Here is a 15,045-nt window from a genome sequence, read left to right on the forward strand (position 1 = left end):
TTCTAATCCAGTGGGATTAGAAAATATTGAACTAGTTATTAACAAGACGCCTAGAAATACCTAGAGGGATAGCCTCTAGATATTTTTTTTTTCCTGAGTAAATAAAATACTATTAATTACACTTACATGAAAATCATTTTATAGTGTTTTGAAGTTGTCATTCTGAACCTAAATTTTCTTGGCACTGTCGAAACACACAGATGTTAGAGTTTATGATGAGATGTTGGACAGACTTCTTAATTGTGATGGATTTTATGTCACTTGATTTCTTGAACTTACTAATTAATGGCAAACTTGGGTTTTTGGAGCAGCAGCAGCAGCATATATAGACCCTTTATTCAAAGGAATGCAAAACTTCATTGCATCATCACAGTTTTAGGTTTAAAAACTCTTATTAAAGCTTAACAGACATTCTAGCATATTGGAAACCATTCACAGCTTCAAGGATTATTTAAAGTACAGTGTTCTAACAACAAGAAAGGAAATATGTGTTCATCTGTTCTTACACCCCAGGAGAGACATTTACAAATTTGTATACATTTTTTCTATTCGAATTCTAATTAGCTACATATTTGTAGTTTTTAAATAAATTTTACATGGAAAAAAATTGATGTTGCTTCCCCTCATTTTACGTATATATATATCTTATTACCCTAATTTTGGGTTAATAGCAGGTTTTCTATAAAAGAGCTGAGGTTTTTTTTTTTTTTTAAAGATATTTAAAAAATTTTTTTCCTTTCTACCTACTAGCAAGTAACTGGTGTGAATGCTTTTCTACCAAAAGTAGTTTCCCAACATTTTTTGGTTGCTTAATCTCAAAACATATATGCAAAAGATCCTTTAATGTTGAATTGGATAAGTTCTATTTTACTGCTGTTTATCAGCAAAAACCTATTTTTCATTGTTATTAATATTGCTGTTAATCATTCTGAAATACAAACTTGAATGGCTTATGTTTCATATAATTAGCTAAAGCAGGCTGGATATGCTAATAGATAAAAAATCTCTCATTAAGTGAAGCATTGACATTCATTGCCTTAGATCTATTTTTCCTGGAATAAACTTAGGAAACAGATCTGGGCAGACACACAGAAATAGTTAATAATATTTGTTGGTGGGCATTTTGGTATATGTAGTTACTGAATTTTCTGGAGAATCTTTCATATAATTTATGAGGCCACAGAAAAAATGTGCAACAGGATCATAAATTGTGGTTTGAATAAATGTTCACATCCCCAAATGTAGTGATTTACATTTAATGAATTATTGCTGTATGATAGTTGTCAGAGTATCTTTCAGCTCATCAACAACTGAGCACTTTTTTCCAAGTAAATCCGAAGAATGTGCCCGCTTGTGTAAATATTTCACAAGCCTTGCGTCTTGCCACAGAGAATTTATACAAGTGCTGAATAAATGCGATCAGTGTTATTTCATGCCTTGAGAGAAATCACTCCTCTTTCTGTAACACTGTCTGTTTCAGCCTTTGTTTTCGAACTATGAGGTTTTTATAACTCATATGTTGTGAGTTTTTAGAGTTTAAAAAGAGCAGTAAAGCAATGCCTTTTCTTGGAGGTATATAAACTGTGCTCAAGGAAATCCACCATCTTGTATGGGCAGTTAGCACAGTGGGTTATAGTGGGTCTGTATCTGAAAACAATGATTTTCACAAGTAAAAGCAACAAACATGGCACAGTAATCCATTATTTTTCCTTTTGTGTTTTGGACACTGTAATTCATCAGATGGGCAAGTCATCAAAAGGATTATTGTGTTATTGTGAAAAATAGGAGGCTTTTCATGCCAATACATGACCAGACAGCTAGGGAACTATTTGGTGAGGGCTTATGTTCTTTTTTTTTCCCTTCAGAGCAAAGCTAGGCTGTAACCTGGTACTGAGCTTTATTTTCCCCACCACACCATCAATATACCTTTTTTGTTGTTGTTATTTACATGTATTGTAGTTTCTTTTTTCTGTTTTTAAACAGACTATTTAGATATATAAATATTCTTCAATTTAAGGCTTGACAAATTAAAATAAATTTACTAGTGATTACATTGATTTTTACTTTCTGTGTGATATCTAAAGATCAAATATCAAATAAAAATCAACCTAGATAGCTATTTTAGAACAGTGAGATTCCAGGATTGCACAATAAACCCTGAAATGAGACAAATCAGTCATTGAGAGTGCTAACACCCAGGATGTATGTGAGAACAGGGAACTCGTGATTTCCCGAAAGTGGAAAGTGTAATCAAGGACATTACAGACAGGGTAAGGCCTGTCTGAGGAAGAACCATTTGGGTTGAGACTTAAGGGATGAGAACGAGTAGAGCAGGAGATCCAGATTCCTGGCAGCACTAGTAGCAGTAGCAAGTCTGAAGGTCGTAAGTTTGGGGACAGCTTGATACATTCCAAGAACAGAAGGAAGGCAAATGTAGTCAGAGCTGATTAGTGATGGGGCGAGGTAGGCTGGGAACAGATCACACAGGACCTTGCAGGCTATTGTGGGGAATGTGGTTTTTATTCTAGGGAACCACTGAAGACTGTATGTGTTCATATGTACACATGTGTGTACACTTGTGCCAGCGCATAAGTGTACAGGTCAGTTCAGTCACTCAGTTGTGTCCAACTCTTTGCGACCCCATGGACTGCAGCACGCCAGGATCCCTGTCCATCACCAACTCCCAGAGCTTACTCAAACTCACGTTCATTGAGTCAGTGATGCCATCCAACTGTCTCATCCTCTGTCATCCCCTTCTCCTCCTGCCTTCAATCTTTCCCAGCATCAGGGTCTTTTCCAATGAGTCAGTTCTTCACATCAAAAGTATTGGAGTTTCAACTTCAGCATCAGTCCTTCCAATGAATATTCAGGGCTAATTTCCTTTAGGACGGACTGGTTGAATCTCCTTGCGGTCCAAAGGACTCTCAAGAGTCTTCTCCAACACCACAGTTCAAAAGCATCAGTTCTTCAGGGCTCAGGTTTCTTTATGGTCCAACTCTCACATCTATACATGACTACTGGAAAAACCATAGCTTTGACTAGAGGGACCTTTGTCAGCAAAGTAACGTCTCTGCTTTTTAATACTGTCTAGATTGGTCATAGCTTTTCTTCCAAGGAGCAAGCATCTTTGAATTTCATGACTGCAGTCCCCATCTGCAGTGATTTTGGAGCCCAAGAAAATAAAAGTCTCTCACTGTTGACATTGTTTCTTTGGCATGCTATGAAGTGTACAGTGCTGTCTTTTAAAAAAAACAGTCACTTGATTAATGCCGTGTCTAGAACAATTGGAGAGGATGAGGAAGGAAGCTCAGGCCGACTGATTAGGCATAGTCCTGGTGAGAGTCATGGTGGTTTTGTCTCAGATGGTAGTAGACCAATTAGCTATTTGGCACTGTAGGTCCAGCTCCTTGGGCTTATAATCTCAGGGTTCTACAAAGGTGTAAGACCTGACAAAAGTTAATAGCAGCAAACTGAAGTCAGTAACTAATTAATAAAAGTATGTAGTGTCAACATCTTGCCAACTTCATTATGTAACTTTAAATTTGATATTCATTAAAATTTGATATCATTGCATTTAAAACCATTTCTAGGTCAGAGTTTCTCATTTTTCAGTAAGTTTCTGAGTATGCATAATGAGTGCTTAGGGACCATAATCTTAAGTTAAAGTTAAAAACTCAAGCCATATACTTTTCAAGGAAGAATTATTAAAATCTTTTTAAAAGTTAAAAAAAACTCTAGAAAATAATTATACTTTATGTATGATGTGAATTTGTTTTAATGTTTAATTGGATTTGGTATAGGCTTTCCAAAATATGAGTGTTTAAAAACCATGAAACTCTTAAAAGGTACCTGAATGGTAAAATAGAGATGGAAGGAAATTTGCCATGTTTAGAAATACATACAAGGACTCTATTGGACGTACTGGTTGTTGAGGGGTAAAGGAAAAGACTTCCAGGTTTCTGACTTCAGTAATTTGGTGAAAGGTGAGACTAGAAAAGAAGGAAGTTTGGACAGGGTGTGTGAGGGGTATGGATTAAGAGGCTTCTTGTAACACATGAGTTAGGGGTCTAGAGGTTGCCCAAGTTCAGTATGGTGGGTCCCACACAGTCCTGCTCTTCAAGAGCTTGCAGCCTAAAGGCCTGTCTTTATTGTGCTTCCCTGGGAGCCTGGAACCAGAGCCAACCATGCTGTGTCAGGAAGATGCTTTTTATGCAGGTGAAATAACTGCAGTGATTGTCCCACTCTTTAGGGGAGAAACTAAAGAGAGAGAGAGGCTTTTGCCAATTGCTGCTCACTTGGCCTTGTTGAGATCTGAGGCCATCTTGGGTTGCTCTGCCATATGACAGAAATGTCAACACGGTACATGTTCCTGCCCATCTGTATGATAGATGAAGGGACCCAAAAGGCCAGATTTGCTAAGGCAGAAGGTTTCTATGTATTAGGCTTGCTGCAGGTCAAGTTGAGGCATTCAGAAGGGAGGTTAGAAAAATAAAAAACAGTAAACATAAATACAGAAGTTAAATCCCTAAAATCTACTTTTCCTGTCGTGTCACAATTTTGACTAGTGTTCTAATTAAAGGTTCCTTTATGGAGGAATTATTAAAACTTATTAAAGAAGACCATTTTAATAACTAGGTAATTATTTGTTGCAATAGATAGATTCAGAAATAAGTGCAGGCAAGATTAAAGAAACCCCAGAGAACTGAAGTACTGGTCACATTGTTAATTCTGCTGTACTTCCCCAACTCTGGTGTTTCATCTGGTCTTAGAGCTCCTCCTACTGGCCAGTTCCATGATCAGTATCTCTCCTTCAAGTATCTGTGACTTGAGAGATTTAATGGGTTACAATTCAGAGTTTTTTTGTTTTTGTTTTTTAAGTATAATCGTGAGTTTATTTGATTTGTTATTTTCATGATCAAAGAATCTTCCGGTTTCTATTAATTGTCTGTAAGCTGCCTATTTATCTGGAAAGGGAGGTTTTCATAACATTTTCTTGTTTAAACATCCTAACGTGATCCCTATAATCACTTGTCACTAGCTCCGATTGATGCTGTGGACCAAAGTCTTATGAAGGATTTTCCTGGCCCTGCTGGGGAGGTTTCAGCACCAGGCCCTGGAGTTGTGAGCGCTGCCGTGGTACAAGATGGTGATGGCAGAAGGGACCTGAGAAGCCCAGCTAAAGTCCCGCATATGCCGCTCATTGAAGGAAAGGTATGGTGAATTAGTGGAATATATGGTTTTAAATGTGTACTTAGATCAGAGGCTGTCTATTGCATTTGTTTCAGAACTCAAGTATCATTTAAAACCAGTCATTGTATTTTCTCTGTTGATAAAAATTTCCACCTTTCATATGTGTGTAGACTCTTGCTGTTTTAGACTGAGTCTCTAACCTTTTTCTGGTTGTTGTTCAAAGCAAAATATTTCAACATAAATTACTTTAATCCAAGTAAGTAATTTATTGACCTTTTGTCCATCTTTATAATCATCCTATTTCATTAAGCCCCCCAATTATAAAAGCTATGATTTGAAATTCATATTTGGTTTGTTTCAAGTAAATTTTAAGATGTAGCCTATGTCTTGATAATTTTATTATGATATTGACTTGAATATTTTGAAATGAAGAAAGATGGTCTTTATGGTTTTTCATTAATAGTCTGTTACTGAAGAAGAAATTCTTAAGCAAAAAGTAATTGTTTTGTGAATACTATGTGAGAAGACGGTGTGTGGCTTTCGGTCTTATTTGGTGTATGAGCCATAATGCATGGAGAAGTAACCTATATTGAGTCTTCAGGCTTGTTTGGGTTATTTTATGTTACCATGGGAAGTGTAAGTATAGTCACTTAGAAGTTGATCTGAAGTGGCTTTGAGTCCTTCAGCTCTCTTTTCCATATCCCACAGAGAAACTTTTGAATAGGTAACATTGGAAGTAAACATGAAAAAGAAATAAAATCATCCTGTGGGTTTATAATATTTCCAGAAATTTAACTTTGAAAAGTTATAATGTTTTCAAAATTTTAACATTGAAAATTTTAAAGATGTGTAGCATGAATTTATAAAGAACCTGCTCGAGGAGCTAACTGCCAGGGTCCCAGGGATTCCTGCAGTGATAGCTCCCAACCCCAGTGGAGAGAAGGGCTCAGGCGCCATGGGGGCCCTTCCTTATGCGCAGGGACAAGTGCCTCAGGTAGAGCGAGCCATGAAATCCTTTTCATTGCTTTGTTAAAAAATCTTTAACTATCATCTTCTACAAAGGATTTGGTTAAAAATTAACTAAAAATAACAGATATCACATCAAACAATATCCATCAATAACTTAATAGTTGTCAGGAGAGTTTATGATTATGCTACCAACTCATTGGAAAAGACCCTGATGCTGGGAAAGATGGAAGGCAGGAGGAGAAGGGGGTGACAGAGGATAAGATGGTTGGATGGCATCACCGACTCAATGGACATGAGTTTTAGCAAACTCCGGGAGATAGTGAAGGGCAGGAAAGCCTGGCGTGCTGCAGTCTGCGGAGTCTCAATGAGTCAGACACGACTTAGCGACTGAACAACACCAACACGCTACCAGTGTACCCAGTAGAGTGGCTACTTCCATCAGAAACGGGAGAGCTCAGCATCACGGGAAGCCTCTGTTCCATTCTGCATAGTTAATATGATACAAAAGAAAAGTTTTCTTAACTTCCGAGGGAAATTCTGCCTGTTTTTGGCAAATGACTCAGTGTGCCTTTTCACTGATACGTTCACTGTTTGGCAGCAACCAGGTTTAAAAATAATAATGCTATCTGAGTTTCATAGGATCCATTTGCAACCAGTCAGGAAATACTAATTGAATCAGGCTATACCTGTTAAGTTGTATGTGATGAAAGTAGTCCAGTTTTCCTCTTTTAAAAATGGATCATTTAATTAGTTTTCTAATGATACTGTTAATACAATCATTACTTCTGAGTAAAAGTTTTCACTAACTTTCTTCTTCTCTCCTCTTTCATTCTTTTACCTTTGGTTCTCCTTTGATTGTATCCGCTGTGTAACTTCACATTCAACCATGGGTTTGCTTTTGAGGACAGCCTATTTCCTTGTGCCCACCTTCACCACTCATCCGCTGTGCTTCATCTCTTTCCCCAAACCTATTGCCAGTCCCTGAAATAGACTTCCTTTCTGACATTTCAGAGGAAGACCCCTTTGGGGAGGCCGATCGTATCACTCTGGACAGCTTAGAGTGCCTTTACGCAGGCGAGACATCAGAGCAGGGGCCCTGTGATCCTGGCTTGGGTCCTCTTGAAGCCCGTCCTGAGCCTGACTGCCCCCCTGCACCTGAGAAGCCTCTAAAAGAGGCTGACCACACGGATTCTGAGTGTGGGTCCTTCTCCTTCAGTTTCTGCAGGTGCTTTCTGCCTCGTTTCCCCTCGCTCCTCGATGACAATGGGTACCTTGCCTTCCCCAGCCTCCCCAAGGTCTGGGTCTCCTTCCTCCCCGCAGATGTCCGGCATTACATTCCCATCACCTCCCCTTCATTCTTCCCCTCTCTCATCCTCATCTTTGGGCTCCTTCTCTCTGCTTCTCAGTCAGTGCCTTTTTCTCTCACCTTTTCCCTTCCTCTGGCTCTATCCCTCTGCTATCTGGAGGCGAAAGCTGCCTCCCTGACTGTTTCTTATGACTGTGACTTGAGTGACAAAACAGAGGAAGAGGAAGCAGTTACTGGCTCTCCTCCATAAGCTTTAAATCTGTGTGGGCAACAAAGCTCCACTTCATCTAATACCCTTCCTAATGTAGAGTGTAAACATGTGCATAAATCTCATCATGGGTTGCCCTCAAAACGTATGGTCTGCACACTTTCATACACACACACAGCTTTAGTGCATGAGAAATAAGTGTAATTAAGCATTTCCACTCACTGATATTCATTGACTAGGTCCACACATTCTACGTTGAGTGCAAAGTTATAGGTTTTAAAAATAAATATCTGAACCATACTAGGCCACAAAAAAAGGAGAGGGGGCCCTTCATTGCCCTTAACGGTCTGATTTGGGTCTATCCATTTTGCACATACATGTGAATGCTGTTCCTTTAGGACGGAAACTTTATTTTGGTATAGAACTTCGAATACAGTGGACATAACTGATCGATATGTATTAGTAGAATTCCTTAGTGTTACTATTTCACTGTTAGAAAGCCAAGCTTGTTCTTCACTTAGGAGAATGCACCTGTGACAGTTACTCCTGATGTGTGTGTGGGTCTAATCTCAGAACCTCTTTATCTCCCTATTATTGTAGCATTTGGGACCCAGATGAAGTTCATGTAGTTTATTTTCTTTTACTTTTTCTTTCTTTTTTTTTTTTTTACTCAAAATCATATCTGAGAGTCACTGTCAGGTATTTTTAAGGAAGATACTCTTCTGTTATCTTTAAAAAATACTTATAAAAAATGAACCTCAGCGTTTTGAAAATTTAGACTCTGTAGCCCTAAGGTTGGGTGAGACCTCTTAGTGTCCTTTTATTTAAAATTAAGTATCTGGTTTGAGGATTTCTGCCCCTTATAAGGCTACCTCTGCAGTACTAAGCTGTGCTCACAGGTGCAGTAGTTTTTTTTTTTTATTGTTTTGCTAAATGTGGTCTGGGGACCTAGGGTCCCATATCCTGTAGGTACTATTCCTACATAGAATAAATCACAAAATTTAGAGCAAACCTAAGGAAAAATGTGAAGATAATTAAGCATAGGGGGAGAATCCATGATTCCTAAAGGTTACCCAAGGGATGCCAAAGATTAACATTTTAGAGAAATGTTGACCAAGGAATTAGAAGATTATTCTTAACAAATTGTTGAGCGGTTGAATTCTCTTTTTCCCTCTTGATCAGAAGATACTCTGAGTTCCTGGTTTACCTCTCAAAAATGCTTGAATGGTTAAAAAAAAAAAAAGCACAGTAAAGAAGAAAAATAATGTATATGATCCTGCTCTAAATCAGGATGTGAAGGTTAAACTATTTTCCTTTGGTATCTGAATCAATATTTTTCTTTTACGCTATTCCCTTCCATGAGTCAGTAGTCATCAGTGTTTCTGTTAGTTTCAAATACACAGATTTATTCTTTGGATCATTAGATAACTGAGAATTGTCCAACTATGAATAAATATGCTTGTTTGAAAAATTTTATGACAGAAAAGTGACTATAAAACTCAAGAGTAGTTTTTACTATCCACCATTTTAAATGAAAGTAGCAAAATAAACTGGTTCCTCCCCAAGGAAAGAAATCTATGTAGGGTGAACATTTGTCCCTGATAGAAAGTGAAAGCTAAAATTTGCATCATTACACTTTGCCCTCACAGCCAGTTGACTTAAATATTTCAGGTTAGAACAGACTGAATTATGCCATTTTTACACTCTCATATTTTCATTCCTGAGTCAAAACATATTAAAAAGCAACACATGTCTGGTGACTGAGAAAGAGTGAAGCTTCCCTTCTCTATTCCACCTTTGCAAAGGACCATTTCCATCATTTGTACAACATTGTAGGTGAAGAAAGACCAAAGTGGCTTAATATTCTGCATCTTCTGAGGGCCAGACAATAAAGGTTGGTAATGCTGGTTCACCATTTTAAGTTCAAATACAGCTTCTTTGCACCGGTGATAGCGTTTCCAATAATACTCCCCTTCTCTCTGGCCGCTTGCTGGGTGACTTCAGGCGAAGATGGAAGAGGATGAAACACAGCTGGAGGAGGTGGATACTATTCCCCCCAAATTAAATTCCTGGTAGTTGCTGCCTGCCATTATGATTGCACGGGGGTGGGGTGGTGCACATTTAGGATTTATTTGTGACTTTTGCTCATTGTGGCTTTAGGTTCTTAAGATTTTTATTTCTCTTTTATTTTAATGTCTTAGACTGTCCAACTCTGGGTCATTTCTGGTGCTTGCTGATTGATACACTTATGTTTATTTGCCTTCCCCCTCCCTCCCTATGTGTGATTTAATTTCACAGAAAAATTCCTTGAGAGTAGAAGGAGATAATATTTATGTCAGACATAGCAATTTAATGTTGGAGGTTTGTATAATTTAAGAAAACAACTCTGTCCGAATGGCTGCCCAGGCTGCTGTGGACGGGGGGTCACGCACAGGCTGGCTGGCTGGCAGCTTTCAAGCACGGTGCACGAAATGCATGGGGAAAATTCAACGTGGAAGTGCATGTTAGCATTCTGACTTTGTTCTGTTAAAGTGGCTTAGATAGGAATATGTCTATGAGAAGTTCTCAAAGTGACAACTGGGAAAAGAAAAGATTCTGTGTAATCAAATGAATAAAGTTTTTATTCATTAATCTTAAAGTTCTGCAAGTAAACCTATTTTCTCCTAATGGACATGATCCATCCTTAATATATATTAAACTGCAAAAAATATTTGTCAATCTGGCATTAATTCATTTGGCCCTAGATAGGTGTCCACGTTTTTTTTTTTGTTTGTTTTGTTTTTTTTTTTTTTTGTAAAATGAAGAAGTACCCAAATCCCTGCAATTAGGAATGTGGTCCACTTAAAAATCTTCCTTTTGAGAAGATGCTAATTAATGGAATTGTTTTGATTAAAAAGAGAGAAGCAGTGAAATAAAGTGAGAAAGAAAAGAGGAAAAAGAAGCCTAGCTGCCCAATTAGGAAGGTGAAATGTATTCCCCATGTCACACGAGAATGGGTTTTGTTTCTTTTTCCCCCTTCTTTTAGGATAGGATATAGCAATGTATTCAGTGGAAAACTCCGGTCCTCAGTAATTTGACTAATCCGTTTGGTTGCTTTGGCCAGCTTTAATAACTGTTGGAGATGTATTTTTGCATAACTTACTAAAATGCTCTAAAGAAGAATACATAACAGCGCTTTGAACAAATGCAAGAAATGTGCCTGATCTCAAGCCACAGTCATTTTTCCATGCCATGCAAAGATTTTTAGATTTTCCTGAGTTTTTGCAGATGGCAATAGAAGCTCCTAGATGAGCTATCCGTACTATGCTTGTGCATGCATATGGAATATTTCATTTACTCAGATGCATGACCTATTTCTCAAGGAGTAGTGTAATTGAAAGCTATAATCCACAGGTGACCCCATGATTTTTGAAATGTAAGAAAGCACTTAAAGTTCAGTTAAAACTTTTTTGAATACTACCTTTTATTCCTACAAATACCATTTATCAGGACCAATCTAAAAAAAAATCCCACAAGCAACATTTGTCAGGGCCTATTTCAGTGAAAATTGACCTGGTAGTTTTTCTCACATCTTCTTTTAAGGACCATTTGATATGTGGGTGGCTGGGTCCCACATTTATGCTTGGCAAGGACGTGAAACCAAGATGACGTTCATTTATTTTAGAGTCAGACCAAATAGAAGCAGCTTCTGGCAGCTGTTATGTTTATTCTATAAGGATTAAAAACCATTGCTGGAATTTCCTGAACAAAGTCAACTGTTTTTTCCCCATCACCATTCCCTCCTCTTTTTGTATGATCCTGGACCGGATTTCCCATCAGGCCCAATATGCTCTGAGTCCACCTTTCTCTAATTTTACTTTCTTCATTATATTCACAGAATGCAACTCTAGTTGTAGCCCAAATCTGAAAGGTGAATTTGCAGGAACAAAGTGCCTTTTAAATGTAACTATGAGGAAGAAGGTTTATTGGCCATGTTGAGTTCCGTGGCCTCCTCCTCATGATTTCTTAAACAACTCTGAACAAAGAGATCAGAACCCTTTAAGGCGTGAATCATAAAAAAATTACACATTGGCTTTAATTTTCAAATTTGAACAAACTCATATTTGTAGGTGGTGATATGGCTTTTGAGACTTGGCATTTTTCTTGCTTTATTATGTTTTTTAATCATAAGTTTGCTTTGTCTTATTTTTGTTTTCATTTTTTATTTTTATCCTATTGGGTTTTTTTTTTTTTTTTCTTCCTTTTGGATTTTTCCCCTTTTATTACGTTACATATTGCTAGGACCTGGATAAGGCCCAGGAGGAAATACTGAAACACCAGGCTAGCATTAGTGAACTCAAGCGCAATTTTATGGAATCCACACCTGAACCACGCCCTAATGAATGGGAAAAACGACGTATCACACCTCTGTCCCTACAGACACAAGGGGTATGTGACTAGCTATTTGTTGGCTGTATGTCTCACTCCAGCTGTTCATAAAACTTAGGTTGTTAATCTGTTATGTTGATTCTTACGAGAAGTTAGAAAATATTCCCGTTTTTAAAATGTAACTGCTAACAATTTTTTAAATACTAAATATTTATTAACAGCGTGTAATACTTATTGACATAGTTCTTGGGTAAATTGTATGAGTTTCAAAATACTTTGCAACTACTTTCAAAATAATTTCACTATTTTACTCGAGTAAATTGGTAGTAATGAGTTGTTACATCAAGTGACTTAAAAACCGATGTATACTGTATTTAATAAGATTTTAAATTATTGACGTCTGAAGTAAGAGTTTGTTTAATAATTAAAGAATTAGTAATTAAAGGGATGTAGTAATGTAGACCATATTTAGAATGGTTTAAGGTTATTACTGTGAGGATAAAGAGTTAAATTTAGTTTTGAAGACTGCTGAGCTCTGTTGAAAACTGGCAAGATGTTAATTAATTATATAACTAATATTGAAACTTCTTAGTAATAAAATCCAGATTAATGTTTTAAAAATATTTTCACCCGTCTTTCCAAACTCATCCTTTTTCTTTCCATGGTTTATTTCTCTCCGCCACCAACATAAGCATTGCCTTTAAAATACATTCTTAAAATGTTTCTTCATTTGCGTCTGCATCTGTTCTTTTCTGATGCTCCAAAGTCTCTCCTTTTGTCAACCAAGAACTTCATCAGCTCATCTGTTTTGCTTGAGGAAATCGTGATCATCCTATGTTTAATACACAGTTTTAAAAGTGTGTTCAGGTGTTACCTGACAGTTTCTCTCTTTTTCCTTTCCCTTTCACCCCTCTCTTCTCCTTAAATTCATCATCTAGTCTGACTTTGAATGTTGCCAAATGGTAGGCATTTGAATTCGCTATTCTCATGCTTTTTTATTCACCCTTTTCTTAAAAAGCAAAGCTGTTATTTGCTTTAAATTTCTGTGTGACAGTGGAAGGGACAAATCTCTTTAAAGCAGATGAGCAAAAGAAAAACCGGTAAACCGCAAAGATTTTTGACAGTATTAAGATTTAAAACACCATAGCGGCATCTTCTGAAGTTGTACTACTTTTAAGTTCTTGTTTTCAGCTTTTATGAAGATATTAATGTCCATATTTCCACAATCAACCCTAGAGTGTTGTGTTTTCTGGGGAAACTGATGATGTGCTGAGACTGGGTCCCCTTTTATGTGCCGCTTCGCCGGGTTTGTTTCGCTGACCCACGCCGCCATTTTATGTTTGTGTTGCTGTAGGTGTAACGTGTGTGTCTTATTTGTTGATTATGTCTGTTGTTTAAAACAATAGAGCAAAGGAGACCATCTTTTCAAGGATATTTTATCCATGAAGGAGAAGCATCAGATGGTGGCAGCACGGACAGTTGAAGAAAAGACCCAGGAGGCGGACAAGGTGTTCACCTTGCATCCTTGGATCTACTCTTGCCTTTTTCCTCTTTTCCTTGATTTCTGTCCGCAGCCATGAGATACGTCTTTTCCCTTGTGTATCAACATGAATTTTTAAAAATAATTTTTGAGTGCTTGAAAAGATAACTCCATGTAAGATAGAAACATGGGATTATTAGATGAGAATCACCATATTGCAGAAGGACTTGATTTGAAACTCCACAATTTGAAATGCAGACATCTCAACCGATTTAGGTGATAAGTGACCCCTAATTTCAATGGATGTGGCTGGCAGTTGGGAAACCATGATTTCATGAAAATGCACTGTTTGCACAAGGCACACTGTGGTGGTGTTAAAATAACTGTGTGTGACTTAGGGTACTGTTTTACTACATTTGGAATCCTTTTGAATTTTTATTTTTAAGATTTAAAAAAATTTTTTTAATTGAAGGAAAATTGCTTTACAGAATTTTGTGGTTTTCTGTTATACATCAACAAGAATCAGCCATAGGTAGACCCATTTTTAATGCAGCAAAAGATTTTGGTGCACACAAGCAGCCCCTCAGATCTGTCTGTGCTCCTGCATATATGAAGTATCTGGCATTTCTAGAGAAGTTAGTTTTCTGTTGCTTTTCCATTCTTATTCCTCTGTTTCTGAGTTTGTTTAGCCAGCTGATCAACCTGCTGTTTGTTGGGACTAGAATGCCTAGAGTGTAGTGTGGGAGATAGCAGACATGCAAATTAGTGACTGGAAAATTTGGGGTACAAATAACTATTAGGGAGATGAAATACTTATTATACATTATAGGAGGATTGAGAAGGCATGAGAAGAGATAACATTTGAGTTGAGGCCTTAATGATGAAAAAGAAGGTGGACATGTGAAGTTTCTTCCATGTGTAAGGAAGAGCAGATGCAACAGCCCCAAGACAGGAATTTCTTTAAAGGACTGAAAGACCAAATGACAAGGTCTTAGAAGAGTCATAGAGGTCAGACCCCAGATCTTGGCAGGATCTTTAAGAGCATAGTAACAATTTGGAATTGTTACAGGAGTGAGTGAGGGGAAGCCATTGGAGAGCTTTAAGCTGAGTAGTGATATAATCCCACGTGTCTGACGAAAATCCCTCTGGTACTGAATGAGGAATGGATTATAGGGGATGTGAATGAGAGCACAGATTGGAATAAGGAGAAAGTGTTTCCCTCCCACCTCGTCTGATTTTGTTAATCAGTAAAGAGTATTACTCATCAGAACGTACACTGGGGTGGTGGAGGAGGCAGAATAAGCAGAAGATGAAGCTTTGCGCTAAAAGGATTTGAGGTCTAGGTGAGATGAAATATTTTTGGAACACCACAGATGTGAAAGATAATATCATAAAGTTAAACCAAGTAGCATCTTTATATACTTGAAAGGTTAGTTTGAAATCTAAAGCAAATCAGACTCTGTATCAAATGATTATTTTAATATCATAATGCTTTGAAATATTATATAGTTTTGAAAATTTATC

At 37.4% G+C, this 15,045-nt stretch overlaps 1 protein-coding gene across 23 annotated transcripts in view; it reads left to right on the forward strand.

Moving 5' to 3' along the window:
* The window catches only part of EPB41L2 (erythrocyte membrane protein band 4.1 like 2), a 215,064-nt gene that overhangs the window by 158,795 nt on the left and 41,224 nt on the right, over positions 1-15,045 (forward strand). For 10 of the 23 annotated variants that reach the window (XM_044924231.2, XM_044924233.2, XM_044924229.2 and 7 more), the window contains exons 12-15: positions 5,039-5,211; positions 9,972-10,034; positions 11,955-12,101; positions 13,448-13,549. In XM_044924231.2, coding sequence (XP_044780166.2) covers positions 5,039-5,211; positions 9,972-10,034; positions 11,955-12,101; positions 13,448-13,549 — 485 coding nt within the window. Of the gene's footprint in view, positions 1-5,038; positions 5,212-9,677; positions 9,714-9,971; positions 10,035-11,954; positions 12,102-13,447; positions 13,550-15,045 lie in introns of all 23 variants that reach the window. The other 13 variants (XM_044924235.2, XM_044924237.2, XM_025294543.3 and 10 more) reach the window with 6 other exon arrangements.

The sequence above is a fragment of the Bubalus bubalis genome, chromosome 10 (genome assembly GCF_019923935.1).
Source record: "Bubalus bubalis isolate 160015118507 breed Murrah chromosome 10, NDDB_SH_1, whole genome shotgun sequence".
In the NCBI taxonomy this organism is placed as follows: Eukaryota; Metazoa; Chordata; class Mammalia; order Artiodactyla; family Bovidae; genus Bubalus; species Bubalus bubalis.